Source organism: Anthonomus grandis, chromosome 6, assembly GCF_022605725.1.
Source record: "Anthonomus grandis grandis chromosome 6, icAntGran1.3, whole genome shotgun sequence".
In the NCBI taxonomy this organism is placed as follows: domain Eukaryota; kingdom Metazoa; phylum Arthropoda; class Insecta; order Coleoptera; family Curculionidae; genus Anthonomus; species Anthonomus grandis.
This window is the reverse complement of record NC_065551.1, coordinates 16,672,382-16,700,377: the sequence shown is the minus strand read 5'-3', so window position 1 is coordinate 16,700,377 and position 27,996 is coordinate 16,672,382. Positions and strand designations below refer to the sequence as shown.

The 27,996-nt window shown below is 31.8% G+C and overlaps 1 protein-coding gene across 1 annotated transcript; it reads right to left on the bottom strand.

The window, feature by feature from the left end:
• Nucleotides 1-2: 2 nt before the first annotated feature.
• On the bottom strand, nucleotides 3-27,744 carry LOC126737972 (telomere attrition and p53 response 1 protein). Its single transcript, XM_050443112.1, has 5 exons — nucleotides 27,431-27,744; nucleotides 14,370-14,447; nucleotides 14,115-14,307; nucleotides 13,785-14,059; nucleotides 3-6,821 (listed from the first exon to the last, which is right to left on the bottom strand). The coding sequence occupies exons 1-4, from the start codon at nucleotides 27,606-27,608 to the stop codon at nucleotides 13,792-13,794; spliced, it is 717 nt and encodes a 238-aa protein (XP_050299069.1). The 5' UTR covers nucleotides 27,609-27,744; the 3' UTR covers nucleotides 3-6,821; nucleotides 13,785-13,791.
• Nucleotides 27,745-27,996: the final 252 nt, after the last annotated feature.

Genomic DNA, 27,996 nt, shown 5'->3' with positions numbered 1-27,996 from the left:
CATACAATTAAATAACTATAATTTTATTGATAATACACATTTACAATGCAATTGTACAAAAATGTATTAAACGCGTTCAAATCACAAAAATAGGCGTTATGGCCGTTAAGTATAGGTATTTTTCTAGAACCATATCTTAATAATAAATATTAGCACTAATTGCGAAATGTCAATATTAAAGATTTTTGTTGGATACTACTCTACAAACCCAGTTTTTGGCCTGAAATATGTACCCTTCAGTTAATTTTTTGTCATGTAGAGGTAAAACAACAAAAGCCTTTTTTATAAGATGATTTTCGAGAATCAAGCAGAAATTCACTTTTAATGGGTTGATTCTATTGATATTTTTGTAAATGATATTACTAATAAAAGAGATATTTCTATAAAAAAACAATTCACAAAACCACATTACAACAAAAGTAATTGAAAATAACATTTATAATTTGTTTTATTCACGTTGTTAATTGCACCAGTTATGGTGTTTCTACAAAAAATATGGGATGCAGCAAAAGCAACTGATTATTAAACTGGAAATTTACAAAATAAATATAGTTGGGAGTAAATTGTTTGTATTATTTTTTTTTAAATGCAAATAATATACTCAAACCTATTAGGGGAGGCTGGCCTAAAATGACATACTAGGGTAAAACAACATAGGTACAAAATCTCCAACTTGGCAACAGTATTTTTCGGAATAACTTTATGTCAACAGTGTCTCGGCATGTCTTTATATTACGCGTATCAGCGTTGCCAGGTGAACGATAATTATCGTTTTTGTACGATACTTTTGCCCTTCGTACGATGTACGATACCGCATGCACGATAATATTAAAATGTACGATAATTTTGACTTTACCGAAAATATGCCTTAAAACACATAATTATGAAAAAAAAAATTTTTAGTATGTAAAAATTTAAAGTAAAAATAGACAAATAATAGTGTCTATTTTTATTTCCTCATGTTTGCGTTTTAAAGTTTGGCACGACTGTTATGTTTTTCGGGGAATCCCCATCTTTTGTTTAGTTTGGATTTTATTTTATTATTGCGGTTAGTTTAGTGGTGTGGTGTTAGTGAACTCGAATTGTGAAAAGCACAAGCTTGTAAATTTCAATAAAAAAGGTAAAATAATGTCTTCATCAGACTCTGAAACTTCTGAATGCGGAGAAAAAAGAAAGATATGTAGGACACCTGAATACAAAAAAATTCGAAGAGGTGAGAGCAAAAAAGGTAAACATAGAAGCCAGAAATACCGCAGAGAATGGGAAGCAAACGAGGAATTTAAAGGGTGATTGTTTCCGGATAGCGGTAAATTAATATTTGGTAAAATATGCACATGTTGCACAAGTTGTTGTGTTTTTGTAGATAATGGAAAAGCAAGATGTCCTGCCTGCAATGCTGTATTTACGGCGAAAATTATGGTCATAAAAAATCATTCAAAATCGGCAAAACATTTGTTAAAAATCAAAGGAATGCCAACAACATCAGTCGCAGATTTATTTAAGAAAAAAGAGGTATGTACATCCGAAGAGAGGCAAATAAAACGGGCAGAAATAAAACTTACTGGTTTTTTAGCAGAGTACAATATTGCTTTTAACTGTGTTGATCATTTAACGGATATAATCAAAGAATGTTTCCCGGATTCCAAAATAGCAAAAGGGATGAATTTGCATCGAACTAAAGCAACTCAAGTAATGAAAAATATTATTGGTCGTTGCTCTGAGAGTGAGTTAAATACCATTTTACAATTAAATAAATTTAGTCTCATTATAGACGAGTCTACTGACATAGCTGCGATTAAAACCCTATGTGTCTGCGTGAGATTTTTTGATAAAAAAAAATTAATACTCTTTATTGGAAACTAATACAAATATTTTCTGGAGACAATCCAGATCAGGCCAATGAAGGTGCAACAGCTGAGAGATTATTTCATGAAATTAAAAAAACTTTAGTTAATTAGAAAATTTCATTAAAAAATATTATTGGATTCGCATCTGATGGCTGCAACAGTATGTTTGGGAAAAAAAAATCGGTATCGAGCAGATTTAAAAGACGAACTGCCTGGCATTATAGTGCAAAAATGTATCTGTCACTCTTTACATTTATATGCCAGCGAGGCTTGCAAAAACTTGCCTAGAAGGTGCGAAGATATGGCGAGAAACATTTATAACTATTTTAAGCAGAGCTCAAAGCGACAAGCAATGTTTAAGGAATTCCAAGATTTTTGTCAAGTTGATTCACACCAAATTCTTCGCCCATCGCAAACAAGATGGCTTTCGCTTTTATCAGTTGTAAAGAGAATACTTGAGCAATGGGAACCTTTACGACTATTTTTCACGTCCAATTATGTTGAACATCGTTTGCTAGCTAGTGAAGAAATATATCACGATTTAAATGATAAACATATAAAATTATTTTATATATTTCTGGACTGAATTGAATAAGTATTTTCAAAGTGATAAAGTGGTAATAACATCACTACATGATAAAATGGTTAGCACCTATAAAGATCTTCTTCTCACATATATGAATCCCCAGTACATAAGGCAAAATGACATAAAAATATTAATCCTAGTGATGAGAGTAAATTTGTAATTTACCAAAATATGTATCTTGGGGTAGGCATTGCGCAAAATGTCAACAGCGTGGATGAGCCAACGAAAATTGACTTTTATGAAAGGTGCCGAAGATTTTTAATAACATCATGCTTAGAAATAAAAAAAAGATACGACTTTAATGATCCTATCCTAAGCAAATTAGGTATGCTTAATAAAAATCAAATAAAATTGCACTCTAGCATATTTCCCTTAATAAAAGAGGTGCCACGTATTTGTGACCAAGATGATCTACAAAAGGCTCAAAAAATCGATGACCAATGGAGGTTGTTGCAAATTAGGCCTAGTGAACATCTACCTACAACAGAAGATTTAGATACCTTTAATTTCGAACTTGGAGAAATAAAAGATATTCAAGGAACTCACTTATTTCAAGAAATAAGTGAATTTGCGTTATCAGTTTTGTCACTGCCGCATTCTAGTGCAAACTGTGAAAGACAATTTTCCAAAATTAATTTAGTTAAAACTGAAAGTCGAAATCGTTTAGTTATAACGACAATTAATGGTATTATGCACTCATCACAACATGTTAAAAATTTTGATAAAGGTTGCATTGGTTTTGAACCAAATAATGACATGATAGGCTCGATGACTTCATACAATCTTTATGGTTGTAACAAAAAACCAACTAATATAGACTTGGAATACTTGGATCCTGATGACGATATTATTTTTGACGAAGCATAGTTATATAGGTGTTATAATTTAATGTTTCAATAAATTTTGAAACAGATAAGGCTTAAGTAGGTTGAAACATGTACTACGTACCTACATTTATGTTTTCTTTTTCGCTTGTATCTATACCTGTTTTGTTTTTGAAGGATTCTATTTATTTTCAATATATTATTATTTGTGTATATTTTGTGTTTTTTTTACAAGTTTTGAATAAATGGGCGCTTCATAAAAAAATCGCACTAAAAATTCCTACTGACTCCATCCTGTATACTCACGCCATCTATCGTACGATAATTTACGATAATTTCGGTTCACCCAGACAATAATTTTTGTTGGGCCTACTGGCAACACTGACGCGTATTAAAAATCTCGAGATTAGTTTGGCGTTAACGTTCATAGGGCGTGCTTTGTTTTCAAGTCTACAAAATGTTTGTGTTTTAAAACAGAAGATTTAACTAAAGTATTTAAAGTTTAATTTTTTACGCTCTAACCTAATTATAGGTTTGTATTAATCTTATTTATTGGTAAAATAACAACATTTAAAAATTTTTTTTGATAAATAACATTTTCATAAATAAACATGTGTTTGTGGTGCAAGTTGGGTAAAATGACATAGGACCTATATGGCTAAAATGACATAGTATGTCAATTTGCCCTTATTTTTTTTACAGTTTCTGAAAATAAATTGTTTCTTGTTATTTTTTTAGAATGGTTGGAAATTACTCAAGAAAAACCACGCGTCAGTCTTGGGATCCGTTACAGATGCAAAAAGCTATTGCGGTAGTACAAAATGGAGAAATGGGCTGGCTCAAGGCTTCAAAAACATTTGGCCTACCCTAGGCTACGCTAAGAAGACGAGCATCGGACAAAAATAAAAGAGTCAAAGCTACTGATAAGGGTCTAGGCCGATACGAAACCACGTTTTCCGTAGAGTTGGAGAGGGACCTAGTTCAACATATCAAATTATTGGAATCTTGTTTATTTGGTTTATCATGCGATGAAGTTCGTTCCTTGGCGTATCAACTGGCAGAAAGAAATGGAATTGCACACAGGTTCAACTCAACTAAAATGGCTGGTTGGGATTGGCTACGTGGATTTAGGTCCAGAAACCCCGATATATCTCTTAGAAAGCCTGAAGCTACTTCGGCCGCTAGAGCACAATCCTTCAATAAACCGCAAATTGCTAATTTTTTTAGAACTTTCCAAGAGACAATTGACAAAGAGTTGGCCGAAATTGGTCGAAAACAAGTTGGCTTAATTTCTGGTTAGATTCTTAATTTTTGGCTTTTGGCTAAGTGCTAAAAGGGGGCAGCATATTACAGCTGTGGTTTGCATGAGCGCAGCAGGAGCCTATATTCCCCCATCATTAATTTTTCCCAGAAAAAACTGGAAAAAGGAACTGACCGACGAGGCTCCCTTAGGTACATTGGGAATAGCTCAGGAGACAGGCTGGATGACGGGCGAGATTTTTCTAAGATGGATGCACCATTTTAGAGAATATTCTAATTCTTCAAAGGCAAATAAAGTGTTACTTCTGGTTGATGGTCATGCTAGCCATAAAACTCTAGATTTTACAAGATTTGCTAAAGAAAATGGAATAGAAATGATATGTTTCCCACCTCATTGCACCCACCGGCTGCAACCCTTAGATGTGTGCTTTTTTGGGCCATTAAAAACATTTTATGATCAAGAAGTTACAAAATGGCTAAAATGTCATCCAGGCAGAACTGTTTCTTCATATCAGATTGGCGGGTTATTTGCTGCAGCATATGGAAAAGCAGCTACAAATCAAAATGCTGTAAGTGGATTTATGAAAACAGGAATATGGCCGCTAAACCCAGATATATTTCCTGATTATCTGTTTAACCCTGCAATGGTCACAGATAGATATCAAGATGGTGATACCCAAGTGGCTAACCATTCAATGAATATAAACAACATTTCAGTTATTCGCCCACAAGACATTTCCTCTCTTCCAAGTTCATCCGGGATACAAGCAAACCCAAGAAAGCGGAAGGCAGAAGGAACCAAAGTGCTTACGAGTACCCCAATATTAGAGGAACTTAAAGCTAGAGAAGCGGAAAAACAAGCTGCTGAATTTCGCAAAGCCGCGAAAGGAACCAAAAAAAAATGTAACTCATTTAGTTGAAAGCCCTGAAAGTTTAAAAGAAGTTATTCAAATCAAAGAAGTTGCCAAAGAAAGTAAAAACCGCATAACACGTAAGGCTGCCATAGTAGCATCCGAACACTTTGTCCCAATGGACGAAAACTCTGATAATGAAGAGCCGTTTCAAGATGAAGACGACGAAGATGATCCACCCTGCCTATATTGTAACAGTTTGTACTCTATGTCCAAGTCCAAGGAAACGTGGGTTAGTTGTCAATCCTGCTCGAAATGGGCACATTGTGAGTGTGCTGGTATTTCTAAAAGAAGCAAACAATATGTATGTGAACTTTGTTAGTTTTAACTTGTAATGACCTTATGTACCTATGTAAGTTTCTTATGTCATTTTACCCAAGTATGCTCGGGTAAAATGACACATTTACATATTTCTTTTTATATTTTTTTCGCCCGGATTATACATTTATTTTTAAAAGAATTAGGTTATATTCTTATGTATTATAAATTACTAATGATTTTGTATGTTTACATTAAAAGAATAAAAAATTAATAAGCAAAAATAAAGTGGTATGTCATTTTAGGCCAGTCTCCCCTACAATAATTTATCTTAAACTGAATTTAATCGTTTTAATCAAGTTCACTTGCAAAATAAAGTTTTAAAAAGGCACTGTGCTGAAAACCCATATTATTGAAAAAAAAATTAAAAATTACATAGATTAATGTGTAAGTAAATTTTATAAATATAAATACAACTCTAAATGTACATAAGTAACTTAAAAATTCTAAAATATGTCACAATTATCATAGGCAATTTAAAAATTAATTTATCCTCCAAAACAATAATAATTATCCACCTAATCTTTTCAACTCATAAAAAAAATTGTACTAATATTTGGTAAGAATTACAAAATAAATACATAAACTTAACAAAATATTGTTGAAAAAATTAAGTTAAGATTTTATACTATCAACAATAAGTTAGAAATATTCTAAAAAAAGTTGCATTATTTTCTATTGGTTGCTTTTTGTAATTTACAGATATTGGAATATTTCAAAAATACCAATTTTTATGCCAATAACTGAACTATGTTAAGGTGAAGTAGAAACAAAATGGATTTTTCATATAAAAAAAGCTGTAAAATGGCTACTTGTCTACAAAAAAACTGCCATACGTTTAATTATTTTCAGCTAAAACTGACCACTTTTTATTTTCAATAAATATTAACACAGACACCCTATATTATTATGTCTTCTGAAAATATACAAACATATTGTAAATATTTCAATATCAGCAATTATAATAATGGTTGCACTTGTGTAAATATCTGTACACTTTTTACAATAAATAAAGGTCTATTTACTAAAGTACTTATTTCCTGATTTTCCAAGATTCATGCGAAAGGTTTTTTTTCTAAAATAAAAAGAAATTAATATTAGACTTATTTTCATTTATTTATTTGTTTTATTTGTAAACGTATATAACATTTCAAGTACATATTAATAGTTAACAGTAATCTTAAGTAATAACTACAATATTAATAAACTATACTTGGTTACACTTAATCTAAAGAGTTGGGGTTAGGGTTCTATCCCAACATATTTGCTTGATTTTTTTATAATCCTAGCTGAAGAGAAATTTGTTGAAACAAAGAACAAAAAAATCATGATCTTGATGATTGAATGATGACCTTATGTTGTATAAGACAATACCATTTGGAACTTTAAACTTTAAATGCAAAGCATTTAACTGCCTTTGGCGATAAGAAGGTAATACCCAATTAGGAAATGGTTAGAAAATGAGCTGACAAAATTCAATTGGAGAATTGAAAAATATATCTCATTCAGTGAATATATAGTGTCTTCAATGCTGACAAATTTTTAAAGTCTGCAAAATCTTTTGATAAATTCAAGCAGCTTAGTACATATGTGTGTGCATGCAGCATATTGCAACTTTACAGTATGTACAAAGTGGTGGAAGAAAGTAAACCTTCCAAGAAAGAAAGGCCAAAAAGACACCCAAATCCTTGACTTGAGTGAGTAAAATTTATAAAAACACACTCAATATTTAATCAAATTTCATTCAACTTACACCTGGAAAACACTCTGTTTATATCTCTCTGAAGTGATAACTGATCCTGATAGAAGGAAATCCGCCGAAAAATTTTCAAATCATCAGTAAGAACTCCAAGGTTCCAATAGGCAGCAAAGGCGATTGATAAAAAGGCTGATCAACAATGCTCCTAAGTGGGTACCCTGAGAGACCCCTGAAGTTGTCGAAATGTGTTAAACACTAATATAAACGGATAAAAAACACTAATCTTAACCCACTGCTCTCTACCAATCAGATAAGACTTAATCCAAAGTAAAATAGAATTGATGCCAAGATCTGAACTATAGGAGATAAGAAAAAATAATATGGTTGATCTTATCGAAGGCTTTACTAAAGTCCGGGCATATCCCATGTATTTCATTACCGTCGCCAAAAAATTCAGGGATATGATTGCTAAAAATTAACTTTGTATTCACTGAACGACCTCTAGTGAATCCATGTTGTTGATTTTTCTTATTCTTATCGTTTCTTGTTTTTTTTTATTAGCACATATTGTGCCATTAATGCCATTTGTTTCAAATTAAATTAAGCATTCCATTTCTTTTTCAGGCAGATAATTCTGAATAAATATTAAAAATTGTTTAACATCATCTATTTGTATGATGTGGGACATATCAGACATGTCAAGGCTCTCCAGTTTTCAAAATATTATAAATAAATGTGTACATATGGCATTTTCTATGATTTTTCATATTTAAAATAAGATTTTTATTTAAATCGAGAGAAATATGATTCCTAAATGGTATTTTGAATGTAAAATGCATACAGCAGTTTTGGAGTTTTTGTATAAAATAAGCAGTTGCTTTGGTCAGGACGTTAAAATACAAAACATCACAGTAATTGAGAAAAAAACTAATGAATTGCATAAATAATATTTGATAATAAATCTTAGGCCCATATATGCAATTCTAAGCTTATTTTTAATGAGTTTGAAAGGTAATGCCATTGTCAAAATACACATCCAGATTTTTCACCTCATTTACTAATGGTAGCTAAATATTAGAAGAAACCCCATAAGCATTTTTACCATACATTCCAGTATTTTTATATATGTTTTAGAAGGATTCAATTTTAAGTTGTGAATCTGTGAAAAGTTATCAATACTTGTTAAATCCTCTTTAAACTGAAATTGTGTTATTTAAAGAGTTCGGCGTGAAAATGAAACAGAGAGAGAGAATACTGCTCATATTGCGATGATAATTAGATGAACCATTTTAATTCCAGATTTAAAAATAGGGCATAGATCAGATAACTTCAAGTTATCTAGGACAAGTTCCAGAAATTAGGAACAAATTGATAATATGAAAAAGCGAAAGAAAAAGAGAATGGCAGCAACACTCTTTTAAAAGTCTGTTTGGAATTTCCTAGTTAGTAGTTAAAAGAGCCGGTTTAGAAAATGCTACTTCGATTGTAGAAGCGCTAAGGGACATCTGGTTGACGTCTTATGGTTAAATATACATGAGGTGTCAAAACTACCTGGCGCATTAGAAGGGTTAGTATTCTTATTAAATACAGATCAAAAGATGAGCTTGTATGAGTTAGGTCATGAAGTATTCCCTCATGACTCCCAAGTCCTGTTTCATCGTTTTGTATTGCATTTTCGACTCTCAATATAATACCTGCATAGAATGCTACAGATAGTGAGCGACATTCTGAGAGCAGAGCACTGAAATTTTTGTACATTACATGTGCTATTTTTTAATCAATAACTAGACTGCTTAATTTTTCAAAAAACCATGGTGTTGTTTTACTAGAGAATTGAAAGGAGTATGTTTTTTTATAGACACAGATTAAAAAAATCATGAACAACAGAATAGAAGTTTGCAATAGTGTTATTTAAGTTATCATTAACAATTACAGACAAATCTATACCTGATTTTAAAAATAGGAGTCGTAAGTTTCCTTGCTGGTATAAAAGGGAAATAATTTGCAAACTTACAAATTTAAAAAAATTATGGCGGCATTGGAAGAGAACCAACTATCATATCTATTTCAGTAAGTTTAAAGAAGTAAGGAAAGCTTGCTTATTGTGAATATATATCCAGTATAGACAGTGAAGTTTTATTTAATCCCAAGATTTTCCTAGTATGGAAAACAATTACTTAAATTTTGATTTATGGACGGAAAGCACTAGTATCACCATATAATATCTCCCGATATTTAGCAGGGTACAAGTCAGTAGGGTCACTAAAAGGCCAAAGACTCACTAAAAGACTAAAGGGTCAAATCAGCATGACTTTCTGAGGAGTCGGTCGATGGCAACTAACCTGGCTTGTTTCACGAAATTTCTTGCTGATGTTTTGAATAAAAGGCGTCAAATGGATGTGGTGTTTACCGACCTCGCTAAAGCCTTTAAGGAGACTGATCTGTATGCTAAATGTGCATACCCAAACATGAACGATAACTAGTTTAAGGTAATAGCCATCGGCGATGTTGGCGCTACTTTTCGAACCCAGTTACCGTTCAATTTTGCGCACGCCTCTTCAGATCTGGGAATCGCGGAGATCAGTCTCCTCAGTTCCATTCTCCTTGATCATGATACTCGAGGCTTTTGACAAACAAAACAATTGTTTCATTTTTTTAAGAACCTATTTGCTTGGTTGTTTCAGGTATATAACCAGGATATATACTTTGAAATTGCCTATTGATGTCATGCCAGACATTGACAAAAGACAACTGATGTTTGTTAGTTGTAGGTTGGGTTATTGGCACGGAGTTATATTTACTTAAATAAATATACCTGGACTGCTAATGCATATGGCCACGATACCCAAAAATGACCACTGCCTGGTGGCCGCCATTTTTATAGTGGTTGTGTCCTTTTTATGTTGGTCACTCTGAACATTTTTAGTGTTATCAACAAAAAATATATTAAATAACAGGAATGAAGTTGACGACGCTGACGTTTGACGTGTGAGTATAGCGGATTGCCCAGTTTTTGGTGATTTGTAAACGACTTGGGTATATCGTCTACAACAGGCGATGTAGCTTCCTCCTTATTTAACACGTGGATAATGTATCACCATCCTTATTTAAACGTATTTGGTACACTGTTTCTCAAAACCGAATTATTGTGAATTGTCTGTCTGTGTTGTTTATGATAGAAAAAATATATAGAATTGTTTATTTTTACTATATAAACCCTTGCTAATTACAAACCCCTTATAAAATCATATATATTTTGATTTTTATAGATAGTTATAGCTATTTATGTGGAAACGCTCTACAGAGAAGAAAAGTAAAAGGCGTAATACTAAAAATAGAAAAAAATAAAAATGTTTTTAACTGAATTTGTTAATAGTTATGTTAAAAGTAAATACAAGAAAAAATTTAAATGAAGATCATAATTTTCACGGTATTAGGATTTATAAGATTCAAATTTAAGTTTAGTTTTATAAGATTCAAGATTATGAGAATAATAAAACAAATATTTTAAAGTGCATGCATCTATCCCAAGTTAACTTAATTTCAAAAAAAGTTACTTTCTTTCATAAATTTTAACGAAATTCTTAAAGAAGTACAAGAAAAATCACGGATCTAACGCAACGATCTTAGATTCTTAACTAAATATAACTTTCTATTTGTAAACATAACCTCTCAAAAACTTTAACTGTTTTATTTCCCTACAATTGGCACAACTAAAATTTGTCAGAGTGACCAACATCGAAAGGACACAATCACGCAAAATGGCGGCCTCCTAGTAGTGGTCATTTACTTCATTGAATTAATTGAATTGGCTGTCCATTAAGTTTGTGGTTATTGGTAAATTATTATTATTATCTTGAATCTTGTATGACTAGCACTTTTGGAGAATAAAATAAGTAATAAAATAATTATAATGTGTTATTATCCTATCTCATTATATAGTGTACCCAATCAAGTGCTCTCAAATTATATAAAGAAAAATAAATATAAATTAACATGACGCAGTCCGGTAAAAAGCAAAATTAAGTTTGGAGGTTAGGGAAACCGCATAGCCGTACCCCAGTTGGTCCCAAGTTCGTAATAATATAAGCTAATATGGGTGACAGTAACAATAATGCGGATGCAAGGGAATGTTACGGAAAACTGGAGAATATGGCGAAGCAGGTTTGAGAATTACTGAAAGGCTTCAGAAGTCACTAAAAAGTGAGAAAAGTACATTGTGCTCAGCTTTTACACTATGTGGCCAAAGAAAGATTTCAAATTTTTAGTACCTTCTTATTTGGCCAAGAAGAAAAAGACAAATTACAGCCTCTACCCAGCAAATTTGAGGTGCATTTCAAACCTAAGGTAAATCTATGCTATCCTATGAGGGTTATATATTTTTACCAGGAGGCAACAGGCAGGGCAAACCCTAGAGCAGTTCATTGTTGCTTTAAAAGAACAGGCACAAAAATGTAAATTGATGCCTTAGAAAAGAGTTTAATTAAGTGTATGGTTATCTGTGGAGTTCGGAGTAACGAGCTCAGGGAAAAACTTCTGCAGGATGACACTTTAACTTTAGACCAAGTAATCGAGCAGTGCAACATTTCGGAATTTGCCAAGGAGCAAAAGAAAACTGATGTTTGTTAGCTGTAGGTTGGACTATTGGTGTATGTCTAGCACTTTTGGAGAATAAAATAATTATAATGTGTTATTATCCTATCTCATTATAAAGTAGACCCAATCAAGTGCTCCCAAACTATATAAATATAAAGAAAAATAAATATAAATTAACAGTATTGTAATTATAACAGCACAATTTGTAACAGTATAACTGTTACAAATTGTGCAGATTTAATGGATATAAATCTGCACAATTTGTAACAGCGTCAGGCAATCTTGGCCTTATGCCATTCTTGGTCTTTAAAAAATACCATCGCCGAAGTTATAGTTATCAATTTTCAGTTATTTGTAGACGATTTGGAATCGTACTTGACTGTGGAGATTTGAGTATTGCAAGAGATTGCAATGTAGCTTAGACGCCGCAGGAATGGTGTGTTCAGACTAGGCTGTTGTTGAATGTTGAAAAGTTGTCAGTGATGTCTGTTAATAGGAAGAGATCTTCCGTAAATTGTGATTATCATTTTAGTGATTCCGTTCTGGTCAGAATTCACAGCGCATGAGATTTAAGAGAATTGATTGGTTAACTTTGTTTCGCCGAGCACATCGAGGTCAAATATCTGGTGCAAGGCAGATACTAGGTTTTATTATGCAAGACTGTAAATCCTTTAATAATATCAACGCCTTACAGATCTGTTAAATTCAGTAGATTGTACTGTGTATATTGCTGTTGTATTTTAATTGTCTCTTTATTAAGGAAACAGTTTTTTGAGTTTAAAAAAAATATAAACATGAACTAGAATTAGGTAGTCAGTACAACAGCCGACAAAATTACCTTCCGAGTCCACCGATTCCCCACTCTGAATTTATGTGTGGCTCTATTGTATATAGATGTAAAAAGTTTAATAATCTTCCATTAGAGATAGGAAAAGTTAAGACTGAAAAAAGCCTACATACAAAAAAAGGAATCTCTTGCCAGGAAAGTTTACTATAGCTTTAGGGAATTTAATGATTAGCATTGAAGTATTTTGTATGATTTACATTTTAATCTAGTTTTGTTGTAACTTATTCTAATGTCTGTAAATTATATTGTGTTTTGGCTTTGTCTACAACTTTTATGTACATATTGACAATAAAGCATTTTTAGAGTTTGAGTTTAGAGTTTAACTCTGGTATTTGGTGACCTATTATATAGCAGAGGTATGTAGTAAATAAATTGGAGAATGTGCAGAGGACATTTTTAAAATATCTGGCATTTAAAGAGGACTTACTTCATCCCAGGTGAGACAGTGAAAAACTACTACAAAAATTTCACTTTCAAAGTCTACTCAAAAGCAGACAATAACATTCAATCTCTTTCCTTCTACAAATTGATAGGTGGTTAGCATCTTTGTTGAGGAGAATGAATTGTGGTTAGTAAATGTGCCAAAAATGTCTGCTAGACAGAACGATTTTTTCTACCTAGATGTTTGGACTCCATATTTAATAATGTTGCAACCAAGTTGATCTGTGTTGGCCTTATTCCAGATTCATTTAAACAGTTAAAGATTTGTTATGTAACTTTTATAATTATATTGTCACAACTTAACTAAAAAAATGTTACTCACAGAAAAAGCATTGTCTATAGAATAATTTCATATAACAACCATGTTTTGAGACTAACACTTTCTGAGTTAATCATAATTTAATATTAATAATATAAGACTTCATAATTCTGTAAAAAATTAAAAAAGCATTTACCTTATAGTCACATATACCGGCTCCTCTTTTGAGGTGTAGGACTTCCCATAGTCACATCATTAGGTGAAGCAGACCTCTTTGCTCCATGTCTCATCATTTCACCTGATATAAAGGTACATAAGTCTGTACCCATTTGGGGGCTACTGCCCCTTCGAGAATTATTTGTCAGTGCCTCCCTGAACATATGTAAATTAGGGTCTATTAAGTGAGGAGTGGCTGAATCCCTGGCAGTGTGATGAGGTGGTGGGGAAATATTTCTCGGTCTAGGGGACAACCTGGACAGAAAGTTTGCTAAACTCATTTCTTCAAAAAAAAAAAATATTATTCTACCTATGGTGGTTATGGTGGTGATGATGATGGTTCTGTCTTGTTGGCAGTGGCCTGCCAGATAAAAAAGCCAACAGATCCTCTCTTCTTATTAGCCGTCTTTTCCTTTTTGCCCAATTGAGGAGTTCATTATTTCTTTTTTGGTGACCACTCTGTTTTGCTAGTTCTGTAGTTCTTTTAAGGCTTTCACAAGAATCTATGATAAAAAGAGCCACACTATAATTAACTCATAATTAAAATAATTAAACAAAAACTTACCTTTATACAAGGTAGTAACTGTACCAGCTGCAGTTTGAAACTGAAACCACATGGTTCCTGGTTCTCCAGCATAGCGATCTAAAAAATATTTAACAAATATAATGTTGTATTTATTTTTAGAGTATATTATTCTTTATTTTCTAAACAGAAAATGAATACAATATGTTCAAAATATATGCTGTAGAATTATTTACAAATTGGGAACATTTGATCATGTATCATAAAATAAATTAGATTGGCTGAAATTTAATAATTTGTATAATTTTGTTTAAGTTTATTTTCTAGAAAATTGAACATATGTCAATAACCAGTATGTTTGTTTTAAAAATTTATTTATTGGGACTTCTACACTTTAATTAAGGTACAAAGTATGCTTAATAATGCCACAATGCAACAACTAATTTTTTTAAAAAATATGTATTTATAATTGGTCACCTATATAATAAGTTACTCTGCAATTTAACTTGTCCAATTTTGGTTATTTACTGTTTAGTAATAAGAAACATTTGTTAATTACCCAATAGAGCTTTGGGTTTTACATAGTAACAGATATGTATATAAAATGCATAGTAGTGTCAGTATATTTTGTTGGAAAACTTATAATATCTGTTAAGGATTTCTGATTGTTGTAGGCTATTCTTTGTTACTCTTAAAGATGTTGCTTTTTGATATTAGAGGGATAAGTTTGTTGAATTCGTTAAGTGGAAGAATGGTCAGGAGGCTAAACTTTGCTAATTATACTCCTCTAATGTATATGATCCCCTTAATAATTCATGAAGGTGCCCTTTTATCAAAAAGTGTCCCAAATAAAAATTATAGAATCTTTCACATCTGTAGCTATACAGGAGCCACCACAAATGTAGTAAAACCAGAGTCATTTATATAATTTAACAAAATATTAAGTAAAATTTATTATAAATAAAATATGCAAATACTAACCCATAAATATTATGTGATAAAAAAGTAACAATACAAAAAAAGTATTTAAACAATAACCCTATTTAATTAAATGTTGGAAATTACCCTCTTGAATGGTTTGACAATATGCCAAATTCTAGTAAAAGGCATTAATATAGCACTATATTCTCTTGAATTGAAGTGGAACAGTCAATAAAGGATATATACAGGGTGTTCATTTGAACTTCCCTTGAAACTTCCATTGAAACATCCCACCACGGATTTATCGAAAACCACTGTTTAAAAAAACGTCGAAATACGTCAAAAGTATCAATTTTTATTTCAATAAGTGTTCAAAATGTTGGCCGTTTTTGGCCAATGATATAGGCGATGTTCAAATTCCTGACGGACATTTTCAAAAACATGTTGTGGGATATCATGGCAGCTGTCGATGATGCGTTGACAAAGTTCATCCAAACTTTCAGGTTGGGGACTCAACACAATAGATTTCAAATGACCCCATAGAAAAAAGTCTAACGGCGTTATATCAGGAGATCTAGCAGGCCATTCTATAGGCCGTCTCCGCCCTATCCATTTATCTGGAAACTCGTCGTCTAGCCATTGCCGCACGGGAAGAACATAGTAAGGAGGAGCGCCGTCTAGCTGGAAATATATTTCAGCCTCATCAAGTATAGGGTGTCCATCATCATCCATTTGGTTTTCAATGGATTCAGTGATAAGCGGATTGATAGTATTTTCCAACATATCCAAATAAATTTCCTCCATTTAAATGTCCGTTAATAAATAATGGCCTAATCACTTTATTTCCTAAAATGCCTGCCCATACATTAATTTTTTGAGGGTACTGGGTATGCCTTTTTACAAATGCATGAGGATTTTCATAGCTCCAATATCTACAGTTATGCTTATTAACAAATCATTCATCGCTGAAGCAGATATTCTTTACATGAATAGTATTATCACTTCAGTCATTTTTTCACAAAACTCAACTCGCCTATCGAAATCGTCTTCGGTTAACTCTTGTAATATTTTCATTTTGAATGGATGAAATTTATGAAGTTTAGTAACTGTATGAACAGAACCTAATGAAATACCAGTAGCAGCAACAATTTTGCATAATGAAGTTAGGATTTATTCCAAAATGACCCAAAACTTTAACTTAAGCGGCTGCGTCCAAAATTTGTCGATGATCACGTTTTTTATTTGCAACAGATCCAGTTTCAGTAAACTTAGTAACAAGGTCCAAAACATACCTATGCGAAGTTATCTTCTCCGGATATCTGGCGTTAAACGTGACGGCAGTTTGCCGAGCACATTGATTTTGGGCACCATAAATAAGAATAATTTCCACTCTTTCGGCTAGTGTGTAAACTATTTTGGAAGTAAAATCTTCAATTCAACAAATAAATTTTCACTATTCCAAGACTGTCACAAATTTAACTGACGGCAAAATAAATTATTTATTTTCCTTAGCAACTATAAACAACTAAGCAGATTTAACAATAAATACAGTTCGCCCAGGATATCTGTGTTGATGAAAAGAATGGGGAAAAAAATTCAGGTTGTTATTTAGTTTTTTCCACTTCTAATCTTCGGAATTGCTGTTGGTAGTTTCCGTTTTAAATTATAAACGAATTGTAGATTTGGCAAACCCTAACGGGCAACATTTTGAACACTTATTGAAATAAAAACTGATATTGTCATGTTTTTGTTTTCTATCTGAACAAATTAAGATAAACAAAGATTTTTCTAATTTTCACAAAAACGAATCGACCGATTTAAAAAAATCAAACGTCAAAATAAAAGACTTTGAATGTATGTAATGTGAAGTAATTCTAGGTTAGAAAGTTAAAAGCTGTCCCCCTTGACAAACCTTTTGACGTATTTTGGCGTTTTTTTTTAAACAGTGGTTTTTGATAAATCCGTGGTGGGAAGTTTTCAAATGAACACCCTGTATGTTGGCATGAGACTAATTACATATAAAATAATTACAGCCACATTTTAAAATTTTATGTTAAAGACAATAGGTATCAAATTTAAAAAACAATAAAATTACTACTACAATTTAAAACAATATCATAAACTAAAGATTCTGACATACTATAAAAACACAATTAAAAATCTTTTCACAGCAGCCTTAAATCTTTAGTGGTATTTCACAAACTGCTCTGGGTAATCTACTTGTAATACCATGTGCATAGCAGAGTGTTGCATTCCAGGAGGTTCTTAGTCCAAAAAAAGGTACACAAAAATCAGGAAATTGTAGGAGGCGGTTAATTTGGAACTCCTCTTACATACACCCTTCAGTTGCCCATTCCACATGCACAGCAAATGAGAAGTTGTTTTATTTACATGGGTAAGAAAATGTTCAATCACCCTCCTCTTCAAATAAGAAAACTTAACTCTTATATTAGGTTTAAAATTGTTATTAGTCACTAAGACATATTATAGTCTAGAAGTGGTTTTTTAATAATGTTTCCTGATTACCAAATATGTATGTGTGATTGGGAAGACAAAATTAATTAATGAATAAATAAAATATTATAACTCTATTTTGTGTTCTGATATCTACTAGTTTTAAATTTTACTGACTTAAATAGGGCTTTGTCAATAACTCTGTTTAGTTCAAAAAAGTAGTCCATTTTTCTCAAAGAGACCTCTTAATAATAAAAATACAGAGATTGGAGGGACACAAAGTCAATGGTCTCAAATTATGTTTATTTTTTAAAAACGATTACATGTGTTTCGCCCTAAGACATCGTCAGATCTAAAAAAAAAAAGAAGGCAACCCTAGTACAAAAACAACAATGCATAGACATAAATTACAATGTTAAGATATGACTTACCGGTAAAGCTATTAGATTAACACCACAAACATTTAAGTTGAAACAAAAATAAATAAATAAAAAATAAAAAAAAATATTGATAACGTTGACATTAAACTTTATTACTAATTAGTTTTGACACCGGATTTAATGTGAACGTCAGCATTATTTTTTATTTTTTGAATTTTGATCACTTCCTCTACTAGTAAGGTGTCTCCTCAATAGGCCTATATTGGGTCTTATTTTTAACAACATACAAATGTAATTTATAGGTATGCTGTGATGGAATGATAAGTATCTCAAAGAAACACAGGTTTAGCATAGCCTTTGTAGGCTCCAGCAATGACTAATACTGCTATCCTCAAAACAACAAAATTTGCCACATTTGCAAAATGGCCTACACAAGTAAACCATATACACAAACCAAATGGATGAGTGAATGGTAGGAAAAATTTCTTAAAGGAAAAAGAGTGAAAACTCATAAGAGATGCAGCTCTTTAACAAGAAGACTTATGTATTTTTGAAAACTTAATCTATGGTCCAGATTTATTCCTAGAAACTTTTACTTTGTCATAAACAATAAAACTGTCATAGTTATTAACATTAACTTTGTCAGGATTGGTTAGAGAGTCAGTGTGTCTTAATGTAATTAAGTTCAAATCTTTATTTAAATTAGGACTATTTTTCCTTAATCAATCACTTACAGAGTTTGTATAATAAAGCACAGCTTTTTTGTGATTTCAAGGTCAATACTCCGCATCATCGTAGTATAATCTCCACAGAGAGTCACAAAACAGTTTAGCAGAGCTGTTGTTATACCATTTATATAAATTAAAACTAACAAGGAGCCCAACATAAAACTCTGTAATACTCCATGTCTTACAAATTTAACTTCTGGGGGCTTATACTGTGCCTGTCCCCTGTTCTCTAGATCTCAAGTAAATATTTCCAACAAGCATATTAAAAGAGCTTTTCAATTAAGATGTAATGAGATCCACTGTGAAAGACTTTGGAAAGATCACAGAAAACTGAGTCCACAAAAATGTTTTCATCAAAGCCCTGGACTGTATAATCACAAAGCCTTCCAACAACTCAAGAAATTTTTGTAACACAGGAACATCTTATTATGTCATGTTGTGGCTTCTTTACATCTAGGAAAATTATGACATCTATGACAACTATGCTCTATGCATATTTGAACTATTGATGTTTGTTTTTAAAAATAGGCAAACTTTGTTCTCTGTAAATATCAATTACAACTATAGTACAGGTGCAATCACTTAACCTTATATGAGAAGGGTCCTTATTATATGGGCAATAAGCTTTATAATAAGTTAAGTAGCAACATAAAAAATTTTACAAGTAAGAAGCAGTTTAAACTAAAATTAAAGCATAGTTCTTAACTAATCTTGAGCCTTATAATATTGAGGAATATTTCAACATTTAGAATTAGTAACATTATTGATTAATTAGTTTTTTAGGTTGTTTGTGTTGTGTACTTAATAGGGTAGTTAAGGATCCATGACATCATTTCACTTTATATTGCTGTATGAATTTACATAATTTTTAATAAAGAAATTAAAAAAAAAATCCTACAATTCAGCTACCTTCCCAGAATCCAAATTGCTCGGCAATAAAAATAGCCTGCTTTCAAAATATAAAATATATATAGAGTTGCCTTTTAAGCAGCCCCTCAAAGATTTTTGAGACCACTGGGATCTTAAGAGGACTAATTAATGCATTGCTTACTGATTTACAAGTCTAATATTTAGACCATAAAAATCTTTGGTAGGTTTTGCCTTTAAGGTGTGTGCAGTGAATTTCTACATTTACAATTGCTACATTTACAACGCGTGTACCAAATATTTAATACTTGGATCAAATGACGTCATGTGGACTATTTTTTTGGTGTAAATGGCTGCGCACTAAAATTTGATACCCGAATTTGATGCTTCTCAAACAGGGTAGATTAAATTAATTTTTTTTCAGTGTAAACACCTAGGATCTATTTTGAAGTACCAAAATGACAATTTTGACATTTTATTGGATGTTAACTTAAAAGGTTTTTATTTTTGTACACAAAAATAAGGTAGAAGAGAAAGAGAAGGACAAGCATAAGCCTTAAAAAAATATTATTAGTTATTATTTTTAAATAACACTTTTAAAGATTTAGAGGTTATGTCCTATAATTCTTCCTCTAAACTGATAAACTCCTTTCAACTGACATTTTGATCCTAGAGGTAATCCTGCACTAATTTAATCAATCTTTCAATTATCCTTGTAAAAAGGCTACTGTACTAAATAAAAAAAGTCTCATCATTTGATCCACAGATCTAATAAATCTGCACATTGTAAACATAGCTATTGTAACTCGCCTCAGAAATAAGCAATGAGATATTTCTAAGATTTTGCTTGTTCAGATACTCACTAAAGAGGCTAAAAGGTTTTCAACCCCAGATAAAAAAGATTTTTAAATTCCTCAAAGTCAATTACAATTTTTTTTTCTACTAGAGTTTATAATCTACCAGGATGAGGATGACACATTACCAAAATTAAAATTATAGTCTGAGTTAGTCAGAATGCAGGACAGGCAGTTTAACTCTCTAGACATTCTCAATTTGCATTATGTGTATATAGAAATATTTGAATAAAGACATTATTTATTTACTTATTTAAAGAGTGCAACAGTAGCTAAGGTTACGATGCATGTACCAAACAATTTAATACTTGGATCAAATGACATCATGAGGACTATTTTTTCAGTGTAAATAGCAGTGCAGTAAAATTTGATATGCGAATTTAATGCTTCCTAAACCAGATTTTTAGTTTTTGTACACAAAAATAAAGAAGAGGAAGAGAAGGACAAGTTTAAGCCTTGAAAAAAAATGTATTAGTTTATTTTTACGCAACAAAAATACTTTTAACCCTCAGCTACTATCGATGGGTCCTGAGGACCCAATGAGTTTTTTATTTTGTCATATTTCTTAGGAATTTTATTTCTGCGGGTTGTCCGTCCCTGTACTCTCCTACTGTATGAATTGTTTCGCAATGCAAGTAAACACGCGTCAGTCAGATTTAGCGGTGCCGAGCAGTAGGTCCACTGGGTCCTCAGGACCCATCAGTAGTGAATTTGTGAACATAGTTTTAATAATTTATCTCCTAGTTTGTGTCAGAACAAGGTGTTATATTTTCAGTGTTTGAATATTGTACAGGTAGGTGATTTTTTTGTTCTACATTATACGGGTAAGGGTTAAAAAATTGGCTCAAAACTATTACACTAACCTACAATCATAGTTCTTTCAAGTTTTTCATATACAGGGTGTTCTGGACTCTCTAGGTTGTTTAGGTTTTTTTTTTGTATAAAGCAATGAATGATGGATTTGATAATATTTATATGGATGGGCCATGTAATATTATATGATCTATATACAGGGAGCGTAAATAGTAAAAGAATATGGTATAATAATATGAATTCGTAAGCATGTGCTTTTTTTGCACCATATGTCTTCCTTTCATAGATTCTTCATCCAGAATAAATTAGTATCACATAAATTTTTTTTATTTTCAGTAGAATGGTGTGCAGTTCACAAGGTTTGTCAAAGAAACAGTTGGAAGAAATTTTAAACGACGAGCAGTTTTGGGAAGAAGATGCTGGGGATGAAAATTGCGACCAGGAGGATGAATCGAATAATACTGTTTTGAACGAAGTTACTATATTGGAAGAACTAGAGACCTTTGCCGATCCGAGTGACCTGGATGATGACGAGGACATTTTCAGCGACCACAACACTGCCAGTGAGCAAGAGAATTCAGACTCGGACGAAAAAGAGCTTCCAATTAGAAATGCTTGGTATGGGAAAGATTTCACCAAATGGACAAAAACGCCAATTATAAGAGGGCGCACGGCAGCTCATAATTTAATTACTGTTTTACCAGGACTTAGAGGGACTGCTTGAAATGATCCTTCGTCAACACACCACGAGGCTTGACGTTTACTGCTAACTGATGATATTCAATTCAATTCAATTCAATATATTCAACTTCAATACAAAATATTACAATTCTAAGAATATAAAGCACCTAGATACCAGAGTATCTGTATGTGCTATGGTAGAAACAATTTAAAAATTCTAATATATCAATGTTGTTACCCTTAGCAGGCCAGCCGTTATATAAATTAGTTCACAATATTTAACATTTTAAATAAGTTTACCCAAAACTACATAACAAAAATCAAAAACCAGACAATAAAAATGAGAAAAAGAGAAAAAAAAAAAGATTCATATACTATATACACATATACATTTTAACTACAAAGGTATTATGTATATACACATATACATTTTAACTACAAAGGTATTATGTAGTATTTTACAGAATTTTCTAGTCTTTGGTACCTAAAACCTATAATATTTGAAACGAAATAAATAATTGAATAAATGTCCATACTGAGATTTTGTTCTTTTTCCCTTATGTATTTATGTTGTGATTGCTATCGAGTAAGAAAATAAAAAGTTTGGTGAAAAGCAGAATATTGATACAAGCACATATGATCAATCAACAAAATTTTCTTTTGTTTCCTAATATATAACTTGCATGGGGATGCTCATTAAACTTTTTGTAGTATTTCTGTTGTTTGACATTTTCTGGGAGAAGGTTATAAAATTTTGGAGCTAAAAATACTGCCGAATGTTGACCAAAATCTCGAATCATATAAGGTAGTACAATTTGCTGGTGTTTATTAGCTCGGGTTTGGTGTCTACGGTTTATTATACTTTGTTTACCATAGAATTTATGAACATAAGAACAACAGGTTGTTATAAAAAGAGTTTTCAAATCTTGTATTTCAGAATTATATAATTGCTTTGTTGAAAATAACCTAGGTCTCTTTAACATTATCTTTACTATTGGGTTTTGTATTGTTTTAAGATTTTTTAGACTGTTTTGCCCCACTCCAAATCAATATCCCATACCTTAATAGGGGTTCCACAAGAGCTTTATAGATCAACACAATCAGTTTTCTGCACAAAATTTCCCTTAGTAAATAAAATTTATGTAAGAGTGCCTTTATCTTTTTTGTTAAATAATCAATGTGTATATCCCATTTTAGATGTTTCTCTATATGGACTCCCAAATATTTTATAGAGTTTACCTGTGCAATTGGTTCATTAATATTGTTTACAATAATATTTTGAAAGTTTGGTCTATTTAAACTGTTTATGGAAAATGCTATATATTTAGATTTTTTTGGATTTAGTGACAATTTAAAGGTGTCGAAAAAATTTTTGATTAATGATAGACCTTCTTGAAACTTAACTTTTGCCTCTTGCCATGTGTCTCCAATAAATATAATTCCTGTATCATCTGCATAGGATATTACTTTGCCAGGAGGTTCTATATCATTCACTGCATTTATATAAACATTGAAAAGTAGGGGTCCTAGTACAGTGCCCTGCGGTATTCCAATTTTAATGATATCAGGATCGCTAAGGTTACTTTTTATCTTGGTGTATTGCATTCTGTTTGATAGATAACTCTGTAAAAGTTGTAATACTTTGCCTCTGATACCATATTTTTCTAATGTTTGTAATAATATTTGGTGTGACACTGTATCGAATGCTTTTGTTAGGTCGAGAAACACCGCAAGGCACTTTTTATTTTTGTCCATACTTTTAGTTATATCACTAACAAGCTCATATATAGCATCTATTGTACTGACTCCTCGAGTAAAACCAAATTGATTTTTTGATAGTACATTATTTTGGTCAAAATAACATAACAGTCTATCCTTAAAGCATTTTTCGAAGACTTTTCCCAGGTTAGAGATGACACTTATTGGTCTATAATTATCCATCAATTCCTTACTTCCGGACTTAAAAACTGGACTCACCACAGATACTTTAAAATGACTTGGCACTACACCAGTTTTAAAAATTAAGTTTATAATATGTACAAGTGGTGGTAAAATGTGCATATGGAGCAGTTTTAAGATTTTTGCAGAAATTCCATCTTTACCAGGTGAGCCATTATTTTTTAAAGAATTTATATATTTAATTATCTCATTCTGAGTAACGGGTTTCAAATACATGGAGTTTGGGAATGTCCTGTTTATTGTGAAGGGGTGAGGGGGAGTATTAATGCTTTTTGATTGGTTTAAACCAACATTCATGAAATGCTTGTTAAAATGATTAGCGATCTCTATAGGATTTATTATTTGATCACCATTTTGCGACCTAATCATTTTTATTTCCCCCTTACCCTCATTCCCATTTTCATTTACAGCCTCATTTATAAAATTGTATATTTTTTTTATGCTATTACTATTTTCCTGAATTTTATTTTTGTAGTAATCATTTTTTGTATTTTTGATCAGATTATTCAGTTTATTTCTGTACTGTTTATATTCAAAGATTTTTTCTGGTGTAGGATTTTTCCTTAATTTTTGTTTTAATTTGTCTCTATTTTTTATTGAAGTAATTATACCTTGCGATATCCAAGGTTCAATTTTTTTAACTCTTGTGTTTAACACTCTTTCATAGTATGACTGATTTATTATTTCAGATATATTTTTTACCAAAAGATTCAAGGCTAAGTTAGGGTCGTTTTGTGTAGATATTTCATTCCAGTTTCTGTTTTTGGCCAATTCGATTAATTTTTGATAATTTATGTTTCTAATTGTTATGTCATTTATTTTAGAGTTTTCTGGTTTATTTTTATTTGAAACAATATTTATTAATATAGGCAAGTGATCTGTTATATCGTGATTTACTATATATGGATTAAATTTAAGTATATTTTCTTTAATTTTAGTTTTGAGAAATACATGATCTATACAAGTTTGTGAATCAGGTCTAGTAACATCCTCATATAATGAAAAAAAGCCATGGCTATTTAAAAGTGATACATATTGATTGACCATATTGTCACCATCATTTAAAATATTCAAGTTTATGAATGCTGAGGAGTATGGATATGCTGAGAAAAGTAGTTACTTATACTAATATAAAAATAGGTATGTGTCGAGAAGAATATCGAAAATTTCGAAGATACCCATATTCAAAAAAAAAATTTAGACCTGCATTTACGAACGATACCACCTTATCCGAAATGAGAGCATTTTTGAGCCTCTTATATTTACAAGGAATTTTTAAGTCCGGTCATGAGATCAATGTGGGTAACAGATGGAACTGGGAGGCATATTTTTCGAGCCACAATGAGCCTTGCTCGGTTTTCATTTCTATTAAGTTGTGTTAGGTTTGATGATGTTACCTCTAGAAAAGAAAGGATTAAAACAAATAAATTGGCTGCAATATAAGAGCTTTTTGATGAATTTGTAAGAAATTCTAAGTTATCCTTTAGCCCTGGATATTATCCAGGACTAAAGGATATTATCCAGGGCTAAAGGATAACACTAACTCAACTCTCATCAACTAACAGTTGATGAGATGCTAATACCGTTTCAGGGTAGATGTTCGCTTTGAATGTTTATTCCCAACAAACCAGCCAAATATGGCATTAAAGTTCAAATTTTGGCAGACGCAAAGACTCATTATATGGTGAAAGCAGAAATATATTCCGGTGCTGAAATAAAAACAGTTGAACCAAAATCTAAGCTATCCAATCCAACAAGAGTTGTTTTACGACTAGCGCAGTGTATTGAAGGCACTAAAAGAAATATAGCTGGGGACAACTGGTATAGCTCAGTTGAACTTCTTGAAGCACTTAAAGACAAAAAATTGACATATGTTGGGACATTAAAGAAAAATAAAAGAGCCATAATTTTTGCTCCCGAATTTTTGCCTCATAAGAACGGACCTGTTCATTCTTCAATTTTTGGATTTTCTTCATCTAAAACCATAGTCTCTCACATACCAAAAAAAGGAAAAAGTGTCATTTTACTTTCCAGCATGCACCACAACTCTTCAATAAACCAGGATACACTAAAGCCAGAAATCATTCATTTCTATAACAAAACAAAATCAGGAGTAGATGAAGGAAGAACAAATCGGTGGCCAGTAGCCATTTTTCATGCTATTTTAAATATTGCCAGTGTCAATTCTCGGGTAATATACCAATTTTCAAAAGGTGGTGAAGAAATTCCATGATATAACTTCATCAAACAACTTGGAATGCTGTTAATTGACGAACACTTGTGTTCTAGAATGGACAACCTTAAGGTGCCCTTGAAAATCCGCAATCTTATAGCTGATGTTTTGCACATTGAAATTCCAGTTGAAGAGGTAGTCACAGAACCTACAATCAAGAGCAAACTGAAAAGATGTAACATTTATCCTGCCAAAAAGGACAGAAAGACAGCCATTAATCGTGATGTTTGCAAAACACCAATTTGTAATCAGTGTTGCAAAAAAAATTTGTCCTAAATGTTTAGATAAGTAGATTTGTTATTTTTTTATGCTAGTGGGTTTGTTTTACTATTTTCGGTAATAAAAATTAAGATTTTTTGCATTTTTTTTATTTTTTTCATGTAGTGAGTCCTGGGGACCCGTCAATAGTACCAGTGTAATTACAATTGCTCGATAGTAGCTGAGGGCTAAAGATTTAGAGGTTATGTCATATAATTCTTCCTCTAAACTGATAAACTCCCTTCAAATGACATTTTGATGCTAGAGATAGTCCTGTACTAATTTAACCCTCAAATTCAATCCTTGTAAACAGGGCTGCACTAGATAAAAATAGTATATTATTTGGTCCATGGACTTAATAGATTGGGCCTTGTAAATATAGCTAGTATCTTACAAATTTTCTTGAAATTCAGTTTTGTAAAAAATGACATCATTTCTATTCTTCAGTAATAAATGTGTCTAGAAAATAATGTATTCCCAAGAACATGTATCATAAAGATTATGAACACAGGTAGAAACATTCAATAATTTTACCTGGATTTCTGTATAAAGGAACCCAGACTAGCCCCATTATACCTTAATCTGACTGAATTATTTTGGTAGACAAAAAAAAAGATCACTGTTGCCAAGTAGTCCTAAATCAAAATTTTAACATGGCATTTTAAAATTTTTTAAGCATATTTATTAAACTTTAAGAAAAAATAAAAATGACTGGAATTATAAGAAATCAATACCAGAAAAAAGAAATATGAACACATAAGGTTTAAAAAAGTATTAGGTAAAACTGCGGCAACGTCGTAACAGCTGATTCTCAATCGATAACACTCAGTCTGTCAATAATGTCAACAAAATGTCCACCAGTAGAAAAAAAACCAAAAATAAACGCCCTTTTCATCATTTTACCAACGGCTTTAAGGAAAAAATGGTAGAGCTAACGGAAAATTCGGACATTTACCTCTATAAAGCTGTGCTATGGCAGTGGCAGAGTCCTGAAAACTATTCCAAACTTTCCTCTGAAAATGTTCATTTTCCTGGGCCAAAGAGTGGTCGTAATCGGGCTGATTTTCGATCGTTTCGGCACACTGTTGTTCCCAGCTGCTCAGCCAAGTGTCGTTATCGTTTTCCCCATTCATTTCCTTCAATTTGCACTAAACTCCTACTTAATAAACCAAACTTTAACTGGATAAAACCATTTTTCTTAAATGGAAACGGCCACTGATCCGCGACGTGCTTGCTCGTTTATAAACTGGTTCGCTATGTTGCCAGCACTTTTTCTTAATTTATCTGAAAGGCTGAGTAGGGAAACTTTCGAGAGAAACATTAACTTCTTTATTTGATTTGTTAATATTTGCAGATTAATAAAATATGTATTTTAATATTAAAAGCGTTTTTCTTTAAAAGTGGCTATACATTTTTTACGAGTGCTCAGTTATAAGATAAATAACAACACCGCATACTCTGGAATAAGGGAGCAGATTTAGTTTAATTCTTAATAGACGTGTATATGCCTCTAGGCTGTTT